The 17,231-nt window shown below is 35.2% G+C and overlaps 2 protein-coding genes and 1 long non-coding RNA gene across 5 annotated transcripts; 1 reads left to right on the plus strand and 2 right to left on the minus strand.

Annotated features, from left to right (window-relative positions):
- Window positions 1-680: 680 nt before the first annotated feature.
- On the plus strand, window positions 681-9,705 carry LOC108204786 (transcription factor MYB3R-1). Of its 3 annotated transcripts, XM_064090274.1 has the most exons (13): window positions 681-803; window positions 1,850-1,922; window positions 3,561-3,751; window positions 3,929-3,983; window positions 4,379-4,436; window positions 4,843-4,937; window positions 5,049-5,152; window positions 5,725-5,853; window positions 6,045-7,740; window positions 8,124-8,446; window positions 8,637-8,751; window positions 8,920-9,108; window positions 9,216-9,705. In XM_064090274.1, exons 3-13 carry the CDS (start codon window positions 3,678-3,680, stop codon window positions 9,342-9,344), a joined length of 2,967 nt encoding a protein of 988 aa, XP_063946344.1. In that variant the 5' UTR covers window positions 681-803; window positions 1,850-1,922; window positions 3,561-3,677; the 3' UTR covers window positions 9,345-9,705. The 3 variants fall into 3 exon arrangements, with proteins under 3 accessions (XP_063946344.1, XP_017229886.1, XP_017229885.1); XM_017374397.2 differs by lacking the exon at window positions 1,850-1,922; XM_017374396.2 differs by lacking the exons at window positions 681-803; window positions 1,850-1,922 and adding an exon at window positions 3,302-3,448.
- Window positions 9,706-10,332: 627 nt separating this feature from the next.
- On the minus strand, window positions 10,333-13,433 carry LOC108206762 (uncharacterized). Its single transcript, XM_017377166.2, has 3 exons — window positions 12,962-13,433; window positions 11,763-11,843; window positions 10,333-11,098 (listed from the first exon to the last, which is right to left on the minus strand). The coding sequence occupies exons 1-3, from the start codon at window positions 13,344-13,346 to the stop codon at window positions 10,680-10,682; spliced, it is 885 nt and encodes a 294-aa protein (XP_017232655.1). The 5' UTR covers window positions 13,347-13,433; the 3' UTR covers window positions 10,333-10,679.
- Window positions 13,434-14,171: 738 nt separating this feature from the next.
- On the minus strand, window positions 14,172-16,590 carry LOC108199998 (uncharacterized). The gene is made up of 5 exons (XR_010290255.1): window positions 16,376-16,590; window positions 16,215-16,273; window positions 15,421-15,497; window positions 15,153-15,220; window positions 14,172-14,862 (listed from the first exon to the last, which is right to left on the minus strand). It is a non-coding gene; the product is annotated as an uncharacterized LOC108199998 (long non-coding RNA).
- Window positions 16,591-17,231: the final 641 nt, after the last annotated feature.

A 17,231-nucleotide genomic window follows, 5' to 3' on the forward strand; every position in this document is an offset into this window, starting at 1 on the left:
CTTTAAAGGAGGGAAGAATGTAACAACCGCAAAATTTCAAGTACGTAAATAAATTAATCAGTTAATTTTATGCGGTTAAAGTTATTATTTAAATAATTTTGAATTTATTATATTGGTACGCAAAGTATTTAAGGTTAGTAAGAGTTTAGTTTATACTGGCTAGCAAATTAATTTTAGATGCGTACCAATAAAGTTTAAATATTGGTTACGTAAATAAGTTGCTAGACGTATAAGTCATGTTACAATCCAGAAATTTATTAATATTACGGGTTAGCTATAGTAAATATTTCGTTATATATGGTTAGTAAATTTCGATATATTTAGAAAAATCAGAATAATTATTTATTCTAACTTTGGATGATACTTTATATATAAAATAGGAATTTTTTTTAAATTGAGCCGCGACTGAAATATTCGTTAAATAAACGAAATAAATAAAGCAGTTGCGAGACATTAAATTTCGGGTATACACACACACACACACACACACACACACACACATATATATATATTAAAATAAATAAATAAATATTTAAAATTCAAAACCATTAATCAAGCCCGCGGTTTTGAAGGCACACTGGAATTGGAAAAAAAAAAAAACTTGGTGCCCTATTGAGTAGCGCCCAAGTAGTTATCTAATTAGGGCTAATTAAGAAGAGTAATTAGAGGCTAATTATTATGATTAAATGGTAGTATAAAAGGAGGAATTGATATTACATTTTCCCTTTACCAAAGCAAATAACTGAGCCAGGAAGTCGCATAAGGAAAGCAGAAAAGATATCACCGAATCTTTTCTAGTTAAGGTACATATTCTGTAGATTTCTTTTACTTCATGAAATACAAAGCTTCCATATCAGATGTATATTTCCATGTATACTTCATTCATTCATGGACCCCACACACCCTTATTTTATTAATTCTCTTCTATTTCTCCCCGAATTTGACAAAAAGGAATTAAGGTTAGAGCTCATATCTAAACAAATTGGGGCTTTTGATTAATAAGCTATTAAATTAAATAAACTCGTATTTGGTTTATGGTTGATTGAAAAAGGGGGTAGGAGGGGTGCTGGAGAACATTGATGGAGACGGCGAGACTCACCGCCATCGACGGTGACGGGGTGAGTTGAATAAAAGGGGACGAAGCGGGGTGAGTATATGGGTGTGTGTGATGATGATTGTGGGTGGGTTGAGGAGTGAAACACCGCAGCCGCGGTGGTGGTGGTCAGAGGGCTGCTGGGTAGAGAGAGAGAGAAGTGAAAAGGGAAGGGGACGGCGGCGATGGGTCGCCGGAGCCGTGCTCCGACCGTTTAAAAAGCAGGTGCGGGAGATGAGTGAGGAAGTGGAGATGGTAGGAGGGCAGTTTGGTCATTTAATAATTGAGAATTTTAATAAATAATAAAAAGAGGATTGAGATTGTTGGATATTAAAGGTAAAATAAATAAGAACTCAAGATTTAAAATAAAGAAGTTGGATTTAATAAAGATAATTTGAGGATTAAGTTGGTAATCAATAACGGTTTAAGTGGAGCAATGTAGTAAGTGGATTTTAAGTCCTAAACGTGAATAATCTGTAAGTAGAAGGCATATAATATCAAGTTGATTTATTTTTTCTAACAGTGGTGGAACAATTAAATGATCTAGTAACAAATAACTAAGAAGTGATGATTAAGTTGTAAAGAAATATTAGATTAATCGATAGATAAAAGGGTGTTGGATATTGGATAAGAAAAAGAAAAAAAAAACGAAATACATTCTCAAATTCATGTTTTACTATTAGAAATAATTAATAGTTAATTATTACGAGATTCTTAATTCGAGAATACTAAGCTATTCTTGTTGGTATGATTTAGAATTTAAACATTTGAAAAAGGAGGAGCCAGTTGTATATTAAATTTTGGAAATATTGTCAGCTAAGGACATCAGGCAAGTTCACTATCCCTCACTTGACGTGAATTTTTCGTGTCTGTTTGATAATTGTGTGAAAAGTGTTGATTGTGAAGATATTACATTTCGTACCAATGTGAATCGAGAAAAAAATATATCTCCATTTCATTTTGAAGGCTTTAAATATATTGTTCATATATTATTTTCTATAATTCGAGCCCTCCCATTGTACGGGAATGGGCTGATCCTAATAACGATAATATTTTGAATCTTCAAAACTTGAGGTGAATACATTGCAACGATGATCTCACCACAATCAACTTACTCCCTTTTTGGAGATCATCTTATTCTTTGGAAATCTAGTTCTTTTAATTATCCTTCACATCTACCTTCGGGTAATCTTTGTTGAAAGGGTGCATTGTTCGCACTTCTTTGGTAGAGATGAGTAGTGATGATTGGTGTTTGTTTGGGAGAATTTTCGTGTATTCGGAGGAATCTGTTCAAGCTGGTCAACACGAATTTATTAAATTCGTGGTAGAGTTGAAATTTACTATCTGGTAAGACAGATAGTAGGGTTCCAGTGTTAAACCCTGATGCTAGCAAAGAGAGTGTTGGTGTGTCTTCAGTGGTTACGATCAGACCACTAGGACTACACAGGAGAACGGTATTCACGAAATGGTGCTGATCGAGCCATGTAGTGTTACCGAGAGGTGGAAGACCAGCATTTTCTTTACTTGAAATTGTGTTTTCATTTGATGGTAACTGTTTTGTTACTTTGAATTTATTGCCTTCTATGCTTTATTCGCATATCGTGTAATTGTTGTTTTGCGTTATGTGGACTTGCTGAGCAATTAGTTGCTCATTCTTGCATCTACTTTATTCCTTTTGAGCAGTAAAGAGTGGGTACGGCACAACTCAAGAGAACTGCCCGGAATGGGTTTTGGCCAGAAAAAGGAGAAGGCACATCACATGAGCTGAAGCTATTAGGCAACGCTGTTGGTGGTACCAACTATAGTTATTATAATAGTCTGTAATCGGACTTGCTATAATGTAATAAAGTTAGACTTAGTAGTAGTCTTTTAGACGATCGACCCTGGACTTGTGGGTCAAGAGTTGCTTTGTATATTATTAATATGTAATGCAAGTGTTGTTTTGAGCCAGATGTTTAGTGATGGACCAGATCTGCGGGATGCAGATCTGGGGGCGTCACACATATTTTAAATATTATTTTTAAAAATAACTAAATTGTGAGTAAAAAAAATGAAAAACATAAATGCTGAGACGTACGTTAGAGATCGACAGAGATTTAGTATTAAATTCAAACCCAAAACGTCGTCGTCACTCACCTGAAAAACTAGACTTTCTTGTATGAGCGTTTGAAATAAAACCCCCCATCTTATTTGAATTTTTTTACCGTTTATCTCTCTCTCTCTCTCTCTGTCTCTCTCAAACCCCCCCCCCCCCCCTCTCTCTCTAAAATCTCTCGCCGAAAAATTCGCCGTCGAAACTTAGATCGCCGCCGCCCGAGCTCGATCCGAAAACCGAGTCGACTCACTCGCATGCTGGTAACTCAACTCGACTGCACACTGATTCAATTGAATTTCTGATTTAATTAGCGTTTTTTTACTGTGAAATTGATTTTAATTGGTTGATTATTGATGATTTTTGTGTTATTAGATTCTGGTGAGCGAGGAGGTGGCTACTGATACCTCGTATTTAAGTTGATAATGATTTGGGGGAGAAACTTGGAAGATAATAATAATCGAAAAGCGGAGATTTTGTGTTCGAGTTGCGATGAAAGGCGATAGAGCGAGTAATTGTTCCGAGGGAGGTAGTGATAGTGGTCCGAGGGTTCGGGCTTTACCAGGGTACGTGCATTCGGCTTTCTAGTTTCGTGTTTTATTGGAATTTTATTTTGTTAATTGGGTTGAAATCCCGTGATCCAAATGGCTATGGAAGGTTAATTTAGCAATGAAATTGGTGTATTTGTATAATTGAGCACGTAATGTGAATTGAACTTCTGGAGCTTATGATTCTGGTTGTAGGAGAACTAGTGGTCCTACGAGGCGATCCACGAAGGGACAATGGACTCCTGAAGAGGTACATAGTGTTTTTTTTTTATATTAGGATACCACCACACACTTAAAGGTTTTTGAGTGAATTATTTCATTTTAAAGTAGATGACCCTATTCTGAAGACGAGAAGTAATTCTTTAAGTGTGATTGATATGATCATTCTTCTGCCTTATTACAATGCTAAAGAGTAATAAATCTCGGTTGACATTTATATAATTTAGAGTTCTGTTTTACTCACCTGATCCTATTTTATGATGCACAATTCTTCTTCTTCTTTTTTTGTTTTGCAAATTGGAACTTTTTAAAATGGTACAGGAGTTTCGAGATGCTACCCAAATGTCTAATTCCTGTCTTTTGCTTTAAATGATCATTTATCGCATACTTTTATTCTTATGTGATGTATATATTGTTTTGAATCAGGATGAGATTTTGCGGCAGGCTGTTCAACGTTTTAATGGGAAAAATTGGAAAAAGATAGGTATGTCCAAATTACCTGAACTTCTTCTATCTGCTGTTGTTTTCATATTGGCAGACTTGTTAGAACTGAAGCGCCTTAGTGTCGTAGACAAATATTTAAGAAATATGTGACAGTAGAAATACTTCTGAGACGTGATAAATATTTAACTCTCACTTGCTTCTTTTTGCCTACCTCTTTATTCGGCAAGTTTTTTTTTATAATCATGATTGATTTTCACATCCTATTGCCACACAGTATTTATTGTTTCATGTTATTTGCATTTCATCCAACTAGTCATTGTTTAATTTCTGGACTTAGACAACTAAATTATTGCCACTACTTTTTATTCTGGGCTGCCTTTGTATCTCATAAACGCCACATTATATTGATGGTTGATTATTTGGCTTGGATATAATTGCATGAGTAGCGGAATGCTTTAAAGAAAGGACAGATGTACAGTGCTTACACAGGTGGCAAAAAGTTTTAAATCCAGAGCTTGTCAAAGGTCCATGGTCTAAAGAGGTAATGCGCTATTTTTGTACAGATGAACCATACCAATTTATTAGTTGTAGCATGTCAAGTTTTTTCTGAATTCAACTTTGTTATTAATCTCTTTATCATGTATCTGTTTAGGAGGATGATATAATAATTCAATTAGTGGAACAAATTGGGCCAAAAAAATGGTCTACTATTGCTCAACATCTACCTGGACGTATCGGCAAGCAATGCCGAGAAAGGTGAGATTGTTTTGTGTCTGAAACTATAGATCTCCTAATTTATTTATTTTTAATGTACTTGTCCATTTTCCAGATTGTTCAGCATGAGTTTTTAAAAATTTCCATCTGAGCATCAGGTGGTTCAAATGTTTTTTCACTAGCATCTTAAGTATCATAAAACCAAATTTTGTTTACAAATTTTAAGTATCAGGCAGTTTCTCTATCCTTCACTTGTTCTTAGGTATGATTAAATTGAATTTCCTTGTTAACGATGTTGCAAGAAGATATAATTATACAACCACCTAAATGCATGTCAATCAGAAGAAAACTGCAACTTTAGCATCCCAAATGAATCTTCATGAATGTTTAACTGTTGAAATACAGAGCCTTTTTTTTTTCCTTTTTAAATTTAAATTGCAAGTGAAGCGGATTTGCTGGAACAAAGTTGGGGTTCTAACCTAGCACCCTTTAATAGAATATCATATTAATCATATTAGCAATAAGTTGGTTCAACTGGTTGTTTGGTGTGATATGATGAATTGAAGTACATATATATCTGGTATAGTCTGTAAATTTTTGTTGCATACCTTCAGGTGGCACAATCATCTAAATCCTTCCATAAACAAGAATGCGTGGACCATAGAGGAAGAAGTTGCTTTGGTTCGTGCCCATCAAGTTTATGGGAACAAGTGGGCAGAGTTGTCGAAGTACCTACCTGGAAGGTTCGTATCTTTATCTTTATATATTGATATTCCAAGTAATGCGAATTGTGTATCAGTATCCATGGATGTTAGCTTTTCCTCCTGTCTTCCGTTATCCAGTATTCTTGCGCATGGCCTTCACATCTTTATATTCGAACTTAAGAGTGGTTAATTTTAGCATGTTTCTGAACAGTTGCTTCTGTGGTCAACAGGTCAGACAATGCCATCAAAAATCATTGGAACAGTTCTGTTAAAAAGAAAGCAGACTCATACTTGGCATCAGGTTTACTTGCACAATTCCATGGTCTTCCCCAGTCAATGTCATCGTCTTCATCACGGGTTCAGCAGTACAGTGGTGATGACAGTATACCGAGAGATGTGAGAGAAGCCGAGGCAACATCAGAATGTAGTCAAGGTTCTACTGCAGTGGGCTGTTCCCAGTATACGGATGACATGTCCAATGCAACTGGGAGAGACGATTTTCTAGTAACAGAAGAATCTCGTCAAGGTAAAGAGTTAAGCTATAGTCCAGTTCATCGAGAAGTTCCATGTATCATGGCAGAGTTGCCTTGTGAATTTGGGAGCTCGGGCAATCTACTTGAGCACATTTATCCTTGTGACTGGGTAACTTCTCCAGGAAAGAATTGGCAACTCGATCCAAATGGGTTACCAAACATGTCTCTGCAATGTGAGCAGGAATCATTAAGGTTAGTTCACTGCATAGCTGACGATGAAAACCATGAGGGGTTACCTTTCCCAATGCAAAGTTCTGTGGCTGTGTGTACATCTGCTCCCTTGGAAAACAACATAGCTGGATCTGATAAGCCAGAGCAAATGTTGATGTATCAAGATCCCTACCCAGAAGCAGGGAATGGAAGTTCATCTGCACATGAAAATCTTACCAAATGTTTAACAATCACCAATGCAGATGGTTTTACTGATTCATTACTTGACCACTCATCAGATTATCAGACTCTCGAGGGCAATCATCTGGCTTCGAACTCGTATTATTCATTTACTTCTGAAATGATGGGAACTGATTGCTACCAGCCTTTAATTCCTTCACAATTCCCCAATGAAAATGGTGAAAATATATATGAAATTAATCCAAATCAATGCAATGCCACCTCACTTGGAAATCAAGAAGAGGATCTGCTTAGAATCATAAATGATGGCCTTATCTACACCAATGACACTGTTGCTTCTAATCTTGATGAAAGGGTAGACAGTGTAGGACAGCAAAGTCAGTCAGATACAGAAGAGCATCGTGCAATTTTTGCCCCAGAGGATGCTTTTGCTTCAACAGAATCAAATAATACTCTCAGTATTCCTTCACAGAGTGAAAACCCAGCTGAACCAGCTGAGAAAGATGATGCTGGAGGTTTATTCTATGAGCCACCTCGTTTTCCGAGTTTGGATATTCCTTTTCTCAGCTGTGATCTAATTGGTACTGAAATGCAGCAGGAGTATAGCCCCCTTGGTATACGCCGGCTAATGATGGACTCCTTTACTCCATTTAGAATGTGGGACTCACCAACTCGGGATGACAGTCCAGATGCTGTGCTGAAAAGTGCTGCAAAGAGTTTCACATGCACACCGTCCATATTGAAAAAGCGACACCGGGATTTGGTTTCACCATTGTCTGAAAAAAGGTGCGAAAAGAAGCTTGAGAGAAGCTTCTCCAATTTGGCAAGAGATTTCTCTCGATTGGAGGTCATATCTGATGAAATTGGTAAACATGAAGCAACTCTAGCATCTCCACCAACAAATTTGATTCGATGCTCTAACGCCTTGGATGAAAATAAAGAAAATTTGAATCATGCCTCCGAAATTGGGGAGGAGGGAAAAGGAGGGAACGTTAGTTGTAATGCTAAAACTGAAAGTAGAAGTGCTGGTGCTGCACAATCAGTGAGTGCTCTTCCTTTTAATCTCTTGTTCTATCTTTCCTAATTGTTTTTTTTTTTACAGAAACTGGTGCTTCTGCCTACAGTTATTTCTTATGTTAAATAAAAGTAGATACGTCAATATATGATGCAAGTTATAACTTTTTGCAAGAAATTGTATATAAAGGAAGGTCATAACTATTAGTTACTTAACTAGTAATAACTTTGTCATGATCAAAAGCCTGTGTTCAAGAGGCACAAAACTTTATTTGCGTATTTTTGTACATTGCTCAGGTTAGAGCAAATACTCTGAATATGAGTTGCACCTTGCAAGATGCGAAAGGATGTAAATACTGTCATGGGAAGTTCAAAGTCGTATAACTATAGTCCTTATCTATATCATGTCAGGTGCAACAGTCTTCTAAAGATCTTGAAGAGGAGGTGCATGATATGCTGTTTATTTCGCCTGATCATTTTGGAGTCAAATCAAACAGAGTTCCGAGCTCAAGTGCTAAAACTCTTGGAAGTCAGTATACCAGAAGGTTAGAAGCTGCATCAAGTCAAGTTGCTGTTTCAGAATCATCTGAGCGCCCATTGGTATCAATCTCAAGCCCTAATATTCCTGGCAGAAATAAGAGTGCAACTACATCCATACAGCGTCCCTCATCAGCTCCTTTAGAGATTAAAGTTTCCAGTTCTGGAAAATTTGACGGTGCTGAAAACTTTAGCATGTAAGTGATATTATGCGTTTTCCTGTTCATATGGTTTATAATGTGTACTACGTAATATATGGAATAATGATTTACATTACTCTATATCAGTTTCATGATAATATGTAAATGTTGCTATGGCCTTCCTCAAGCATTGTTACCACTAGCTTTTTCATAATTTCTTGTGCTTGTTGCTCTTTTGGTACTGTAGATTTGGCGGAACACCTTTCAGGAGAAGCATTGATTCGCCTTCTGCATGGAAATCCCCTTGGTTCATGAATTCTTTCGTTCCAGGACCGAGAGTTGACACAGACATAACAATTGAGGTATCTGTGTTCTAGTAGTTTCAAGATTAATCTTTTAATTTTTTTTTGACAGAAGTTTCAAGATTATTTTAAAAATAAAAGTTATTCTATTTTATAATATATATCCCTCTGCTGCCTCCTCCCCCTCCCTTTTCTTATCTTGTATAATCATGGTCCAATTTCGTGCAGGATATTGGTTTCTTTACCAGTCCAGGGGAAAGGAGCTATGATGCAATTGGACTAATGAAACAATTAAGTGAACACAATGCAGCAACATTTGCTGATGCCCAGGAGGTATTGGGAGACGAAACTCCGGATTCATTGTTAAAGAAAAGATGCTCTGACAAAGAAAAAGGGGATTCGACTTCAAATATCATTGTATGACAAGTTCCTATAACTGCTATACTTAGTCCAAATAACTACATACAATATTTAGTTTTTACCATAAGCCTCTAAGAACTGTCGATGCCATAATACTTTTTCAGACAGAGGGGCGGACATTGGATTTCAGTGATTGTGATACTACACCTCTTAAAGGAACAGAAAGTGGAAGAATTTCAGCAGCAATGAGTTACTCAAGTCCGTCTTCTTACCTGTTAAAAGGTTGCAGGTAGTTGCTTCTCTCGGACGGACACTGGATGGTGAACGTGATACAACCCTTCATAAAGTAACAGAAAGTGGTCGCAATTCTGCAGCAGAGTTACTCGACTCCCTCTTCCCACCTGTTAAAAGGTTGCAGGTAGCAGCAGAGTTACTCGAGTCCGTCTTCCCACCTGTTAAAAGGTTGCAGGTAGCTGGTTCTCTGCAGCTCAGCTAGCTTTCTGCTCTAGTGATACTATATATATTTGTATATGTACATCTTGCATACCTTCCGGTTTCGAATTTTTACCTTTTTTGTCCGACTAGTGACATAATGTATGGATTCAAGTTCTACAGTTATGTAAGTATAAGTGAAAATTCGTTTGTAATATGTTAGTAAGACCTCTTTTTATACTTAGAAAAGGCCAAAGTATCACATCCTCAAAAGATGGTACTGGATATCACATTAAAATGTTGCATCGTTAAATAGTATAACATTACAAGTGATATTTCGGACTATATTTTCCTGAAATGATATTTGAAGTCTTATTCCTTCGAATTATAATCGAAAGAGCCACACTCTTTTACACGAGCTCACGTAACAGCGTGCAAACCACGTGAACCTGTGACCAAGAGGATATAAGTCCCCTCTTTTAACCAACTAAACCAACTAAGTTGCACCTGGGTGACAATGGAGTTCAAAACAAAACATTATACAAGATGACTGTCAGGAACACATGAGAAATCAACTACACAAGTTCACATTAGAATCACCGAGTCCTCGTGAACATGTTCAGTTAAATATTGGTATCAAATGTCATTCTCGGAAGACATTTATTTATTCTAAAAAGATATTGTCGCTAATTTTCATAGAAAATAATATGTAAATGCATTTAAATATATTTAAAGCAACCCTGACAAAAAGTATATACTTTTATTTGGAGACAAGTTGTTTTGTTTGTGCACCCTGAAAGAAACCAATTTTATTGTTTTTATATCTACCAATTTCCATGCACACAAGTCTGAATATAAACACTTCTCTCCCACTATCATGTTACTAACCATTTTGATTAAAGCTGTATGGAACTTCATCCATGGTAGTGGAAATGCTAGGCTTTTCAGTCAAGATCCCGGTGATGATGGTTAAAACTATTTACAGATTTTAGTAATCTTTCAACAACAGATAACATCATCTTCTCTAGTTATCCAAGCGTAGAGATCACTGCTTGCTATTATCTAAATGCCGGTATTCTTCTCTCTATAGGCCAATCAAAAGGTTCACGATTTCCACTTCTTTAGCAAGCTGTTAGATTGTATGCGATTTAGGACTGAGGTTCCAGAAGGTTGAAAGTAAAAGCTCCAAAGTTCGGTCACACTCTTTGTCTGCTAGAGTTGGTGCGCGGAGGATGTTGCACTTCCAGATAGTCATTAGGATCATCTTCATCATCAGATGATAGGTAAGATGTACCCATCCATGCTTTAAAACCTTCGTTGAGACGTCTCTCTACCTCTGGTGTCACTTCCAAGGGATTTGCTTCCAGCATTTCAAGTCCCATGTTCCGACCAGCAAAGTCACTGTCATCAAGAACCGCAGCTGCTTTTCTTCTTAGAAGGTAAGATGTGGTCCCATACAAAATTACCAGTGCCCAAGATGAGGTTTCGTAGCACCAGAACAATGGCACTGAACAGCTGCTACCTAAAGTGAGAAGTGTAGAACCCAAAAAAAGAGCAAGGAGACCAAAAACAATGGCAAAAACGGCGTTCAAAATGGAAAGACAACGGACACCACCTGAAAATGTAGTAACAAAATAAAAAACTTTATGTTCTCTAGAAGATTCTCACTGCACAATCCCATTAGAGACTGATACTCACAATTCTTAAAAGACATCAATACATCATAAGCAAATATATCTTCTTTTCCTACTATACTCCTTCAGGACAGATTTTCATCAAGGTTAAAAAAAGGCACAAGGTAAATACTGGCACACATATAACGCAGGACATAGAGATGCTTGTCTTCAGAGGCCATTATCAACTCATGTACTGAATAATGACCATGAGACTCGATCTTAAATACATGAGCATTCAACGACTCGGACAAATAATTTTATGGGTCACATGATAAACTACTAGTAGCATCACAATAAGGTCTCAGAGAAAATTACTTATAAACTAATATGACATCCAACTATCTATGCCACAATCATCATATGCTACTTTTGAGCAAAAATAACCAGAGGCATGCAAAGATAATATGCTTATGTGTTGGATATTCATAATCCCTTGTCTGAAAAGTAAAAGCACTTGTCGGATCACATTTATACCCTGTACTACATCATCAAGCATCATATTAGATGGGCATGCAGAGCATGGGTTTGGGATGTCATATAATCCTAACTAGGTACTGCATTAGTGTATACAAACTACAAAGTAACAAAAAGTCAGATGCATACCCCTTTTTGAAGCACAATAGTTATTCTCAACTACCCTCAAGCATCCATGCCTTGTCGGAGCACTGTATGCTACAGCCATTCCTGCATAAATGTGTTTTAATTAGAAACAAAAACCTGATGATTACACAAAAGTGATGTATGTAAATACAGTTTGATCTTTAGATATGGGCCATATGGCACATCTGACAAATCACAAAATCTCACAGATAGTAAAGGTCAATGTAGCTGCACTTTTATTTTACCTAAAATTGTACTTGCAGAAATGAATCACGATTGTGCAAAAAAGCAGACATGTCAAACTAAGCCAATAGCGATTTTTTTGAGTTCATCTTGTTTGATTTGTTGGAATTACGATAGCCAAAAAGACAAGCTCGCACATCCAGAAAGGAGAAAAAGTTCAAGTTAAAAATAATTTCAGCTCAGGTGACTATTGAAATAGAATATCCTGCAAATTATGCATGACCATATGAGCTGGGCACAACCTCAAGTTGTTTACTCTGAAGAATCAAATTGTTAACTACACCAAGTTCTTTTCTAAGAGCGCTCTAAACAAGCTATGAACAAAGGCCAATGAAAATAGCTTCAGTCAGTTACAAACACTTAGACTTCCATTATGACGACCTACAACACTTAGTGCATTGCCTACAATATCCAAAGATATGGACAACATCCATCAAATCAACTTACAACACATTCTTCACACCTCAATCATATATCATAGAACCATCAACTATCCGATCATTCTCACGATTGCACTACCAACACAAAAACAAGTCCGAAACGACTTCAAGCAATACACAAACCCTTAATTTATACCCACACAAGCATTCACAAATACTATCTCAGACATCAAATTTCTTTAAAACATGCTTTTCATAAACCACACTAATTACCGTAAATCAACTAGACAACTCAATTTTGTATAACCACTACACACATTAACGCATACACACACACATAGAACAAGTCACATTTCATAATCCACTTATTCATAAATCAACTAGACAACTCAATTTTGCATAACCACTAGACACACAAACACTCACACACACATGAAACAAGTCACATTTCATAATCCACAAACTCGTAAATCAACTAGACAACTCAATATTGCATAACTACTAGACACACAAACAGTCACACACACATAAAACAAGTCACATTTCATAATCCACATATCAATACTCAAAATCCCTCACCAGCAACTAAATACGCAACCGAAACCAAAAACACCAAAACCGACGGCATAAACACCACCATCCAATAATAATCCACCGTCTGCTGATCCGTCAAATAAAACGCCCCGGGAAACACATCCTCCCCGCCGCCGCCGCCGGAGCTCACATTAATCGACAACGGCTGAATCCTCAAATCCCGGCAAAACACGCGCTTCCCGTCCTCCGCCGGGAACACAATCTTCACGCTAATCGAGGTGGACACAACGATCACAATCACAATACACAACAAGAGAGAAATCAAGACGGGGCGTTGTAATTGGATCAGCGCTTTGTCTTCTTCGCGCAGATTGTCGTACTCGTGCTTCGGCATGAAGGCTTGCCGGAGAGCGTTGCTGAGTAACGCCATGGATGTTTAGTTTGATTTGGGGATTAGGGTTTGGAGATTGACAAGTTAATTGACTGTCATGTACTAGAACAAGTCATGTGGTTGATGTACCGACCGCAAGCATAAATTAATCCGAAACCGATTTAATCCTGTCGTAATAAATCTGAAATCTGAAATCAATTTAATACGCGTAAATTAATCCGGAAAAATAAAAAAAATCCAAAATGAGTAATATTGATATTATTTATTTGTTTCTAGATTTTATTTAACTTTTTATTTTTTAAGAGATGATTCTGTATGTTTTTTTAAATTTTTATAAATATAATTTTATAAATGATTTGATGAAATTTTTTTAGATAAAATTAAAAATTCAATTTCAACTAAAATAGGAAAATTACAAAATGAGTCATGAAATTATATTTCATAAAAATAAAAATTTAAAATATAAATAAAGAAATTCTTACAAAATTATAAAAAGATCTGTGTATATATTTATTAACATTGATTTTAGACGTGGAAAGAAGAGAAATTGTGTTTGTTTAAACTCTAATCAATTTGTTTCATAACAAATTTATATGTCACATTCTAGCTTTCTCATCGGTATTACACTCAATCATACAGACGATTACAAACATCTTTAAAATATTATATTTTATAATTTCTTTAAATTGTCCTTAGTGAGACGAGAAAAATATTCATTCGTCTATATTTTAATTTTTAATTTTTAATTTTCTTAATTTTATTATATTTAACTAACATCATTTGCTTGTTCATTCAACAACAATAAAATGTTTAATGTTCTTCCATCAATAACATCACAAAATGGGCACCTAAACAAATGCTACATAAACCAAGAAAATGTGTAAATTATGAATAACTGTTCCAAAGTGCATAATCCTGTTTTAACAGGTCAATAAATGTCAATAAATAAACAGACAAATACTAAAACTACTTCAAGTAACTTGATGGTTGCTTGAACATCATCTATTTTAAGTATTTTGAGCCCTGATCTTACATAGGAATAAGAATTAGACAATATGGTTACTCCTATCTAAACTGCTAGATTTAAACTTGATTCTTTTAAATTCAGAAGTTCCACGATGTGCTGCGTTTGTTTTATCTTCAACTAAATAGATAAGTAGGCAGCTTCTTCATAATAGTAGATAACAAGCAGATTAGCAGGCCTTAGATAATTGTTTTTCATCTTTTTGGAGCATCATCTTCATTGTTTACTGCAAATCATCTTCCTTGTTTTACTGCAAAGAGGAATGTGAAAATCAGTGACTTTCATACTAAAACATTTAATAGATTTTAAGTACATTATAACTTAACCATATAATAAGCATACCTTCACCATTTCTGAGCCATCCGTCTCAAAGATATTATTAAACAAGACAATCTTCACGTGAATAAGATTGTATTGAGTTGGTTTTATTGCAGGGTCCAAGGAACATATAATAATCTCTGATCAAAAGAAGTAGAATACCTTCTCTCTTTGCAGAAGCTGGATTAATTTTCCTATTACCTTCTCGGTTACCTTTTGTACAAGTGATATTGCAAGTGTTTCAGATTAAAAGCCAAGAGAAAACGCCTTTAAAGTTAAATTCTAAATTTTTTAATATTTAATCAATGATAGACAACAGAAACCAATATGATGATAAGTTTATATCAACAATCTTATCATGTCACTTTTGAAATAAAATGATATCTATGTATGGGAAAGAGAAGCAAGAACTAAAGGCCAAACTAATATATTTTTGTCAATGCATAGTAGTATATAAGAGACATCATTTATATGTTACTGAATTAAATAGAAAGTAGATCAACCTTCAGCAATTGTTTGCTCAAATGAAGAGTTCTTCTTTTATTTCGGTGAGCCGAGTCACAAGGAATCCCTAGCAGTGGTGCCAGCCTATGGGTTCTTTTCCACCAAAAGAAGCAGCGGCAAGACTAAACACATAGGGAAAAATGGGCATATAAGTTTTTTAGACAGATAAAGACGGAAATTTTACAATTTTGCATATATTGTATGAAGTTTGTACATGCAAAACCCAATGTTATTGTTATACACAAATCAAGCAAAGGGTGAAAATACCATATCGAGAAATGTTGGCATTTCTTTTTGTCCACTTAGAGCAAGGTTTGGTAGAATCACTTTTATCCCTTGCCGGCCTGACATAATGAATTTCAATATCTCACGAATTTCATATTATACACATTAATTAAAAAGTTAACAGTTATGAGAGTATTTAAATATTAATTTATGTCTTTTCAGAAACCTATAAACGTAAATGCACAGCCTATACACATAATTTATCACAAATTGTAAGATAGCGCCGCTTGGATGGATCCCCTCTCAGTGTTTTGACTTAAATAAATGTGATTCAACAAAACATAACACAATAGTATCAACAATATCTGGATTCTTAATGCCCATCTATTGTTAAATTTCGAGATTGTTGTTTCCCTTTATCATCTCTATCCAACAAGCAATGATCTCTTATAAGTAGTATTTCCATAGACATACAGAAATCAAAAGGTAGTTTACTTTCTAACTAACTTCTACATTATACTACAAGAAAAAGGGTGCTGAAAACTAACACAAAATATTCCGATACAGCTAACCAACACAATCACGATAAACAGACCACAATTACCACAGGTCATTCAAAACTAACCACAAATTACCCTTATCCAGTGACAAAATATTCCGATACAGCCAACCAACACAATCAAGGGCACAATCAATCATAAAATATTCCGATACAGCTAACCAACACAATAAAGCTGATCACTACCAGTTATCACATATATGTTCAAAACAGACCACAATTAAATGAGATCTATCCAGTCAATTAAACACTTTCATAACACAAATCAGAATTTTACCCACTGTGGTGGCAATAGAACATAGTTTTGTTTTGCTGGAGCAGCTTCTTCATTGTTTACTGCAAGAAGAAATGCGATAATTTGTGAGTTTCGTATAAGATAAATTAGCTATAAAACAATCGGAATTGAAAATCTAGGGCTTAAAAACACGATATATATACCTGGTTTTCGGCTTCGAAACGGACAACATAACGAATTTGAACATCGATCTAGCAACACTGAATTATGAATACACTCGAATAGATACACACACACGATTATTATCCATCGATGCGGCGTGCCCTAATCTAATTGGGATGTCGCCGCCTTAACCTGCACGAGGAGTTTAGAAGAGATTTTATACCTAAAATATAAGTGGGGTAAGTGATGGGCTAGGGTTTCTTCTGGATAATCGGAATGGGCTTTTTATAAATTATAAGATGGGGTAAGTGATGAGCTTTTTATGAGTTACTTTATACAACTATGATAGTAGAAGTTTATGGGCCTCGTTTGATTTGATAAGTGAATGACACGAGACCGTTAGTGTGATTGTTCAGAATTTTATATGTTAAACATGTATTTTATATGTTTGATTGTTTTTTTTATTTTGAATTAGATGACGGTGAAAAGCTCCGTGACTACATGCTAATTTTCTTCGCTAAATTTTATATGCTAATGTTGTAAAAAGTTTGAAATGTTGAAAATTTTGATATTCAAGCAAACTTAATTTTAAATATATGTTAATAAGTTTAATTATAAAAAAAATAATAAATTATAATTGAAAAATATGTATTATATTATTAAAAATATTAAATTAAATTAATTGAAATCCATCAAATATAGGTATAGGGTTTTAAAAAATTATAATTTAATTTTAAATATTTGTTGCTAGATTTATCTTATTTAGCATGTAATTTATATTAAAATGTAATAATCGAATATATGGATATTTTGTGGTTTGAATCACTTTCAATTACCGTCATTAAATTTCATATCAAATTGATGAGAAATATTTAATATAATATTTAGAAGAGTTTC

The sequence above is a fragment of the Daucus carota genome, chromosome 1, assembly GCF_001625215.2.
Source record: "Daucus carota subsp. sativus chromosome 1, DH1 v3.0, whole genome shotgun sequence".
NCBI classification, from domain to species: domain Eukaryota; kingdom Viridiplantae; phylum Streptophyta; class Magnoliopsida; order Apiales; family Apiaceae; genus Daucus; species Daucus carota.

Coding starts and splice junctions, on each gene's coding strand:
- LOC108204786 (XM_064090274.1), top strand. CDS start 3,678: ATGAAAGGCGATAGAGCGAGTAATTGTTCCGAGGGAGGTAGTGATAGT. Junction 4,938..5,048: donor AAGGTCCATGGTCTAAAGAG/GTAATGCGCTAT, acceptor GTATCTGTTTAG/GAGGATGATATAATAATTCA. Junction 9,109..9,215: donor ATTCGACTTCAAATATCATT/GTATGACAAGTT, acceptor ATACTTTTTCAG/ACAGAGGGGCGGACATTGGA.
- LOC108206762 (XM_017377166.2), bottom strand. CDS start 13,346: ATGGCGTTACTCAGCAACGCTCTCCGGCAAGCCTTCATGCCGAAGCAC. Junction 11,844..12,961: donor GGTTGCGTATTTAGTTGCTG/GTGAGGGATTTT, acceptor ACATTTATGCAG/GAATGGCTGTAGCATACAGT. Junction 11,099..11,762: donor CTATTGTGCTTCAAAAAGGG/GTATGCATCTGA, acceptor CTACATTTTCAG/GTGGTGTCCGTTGTCTTTCC.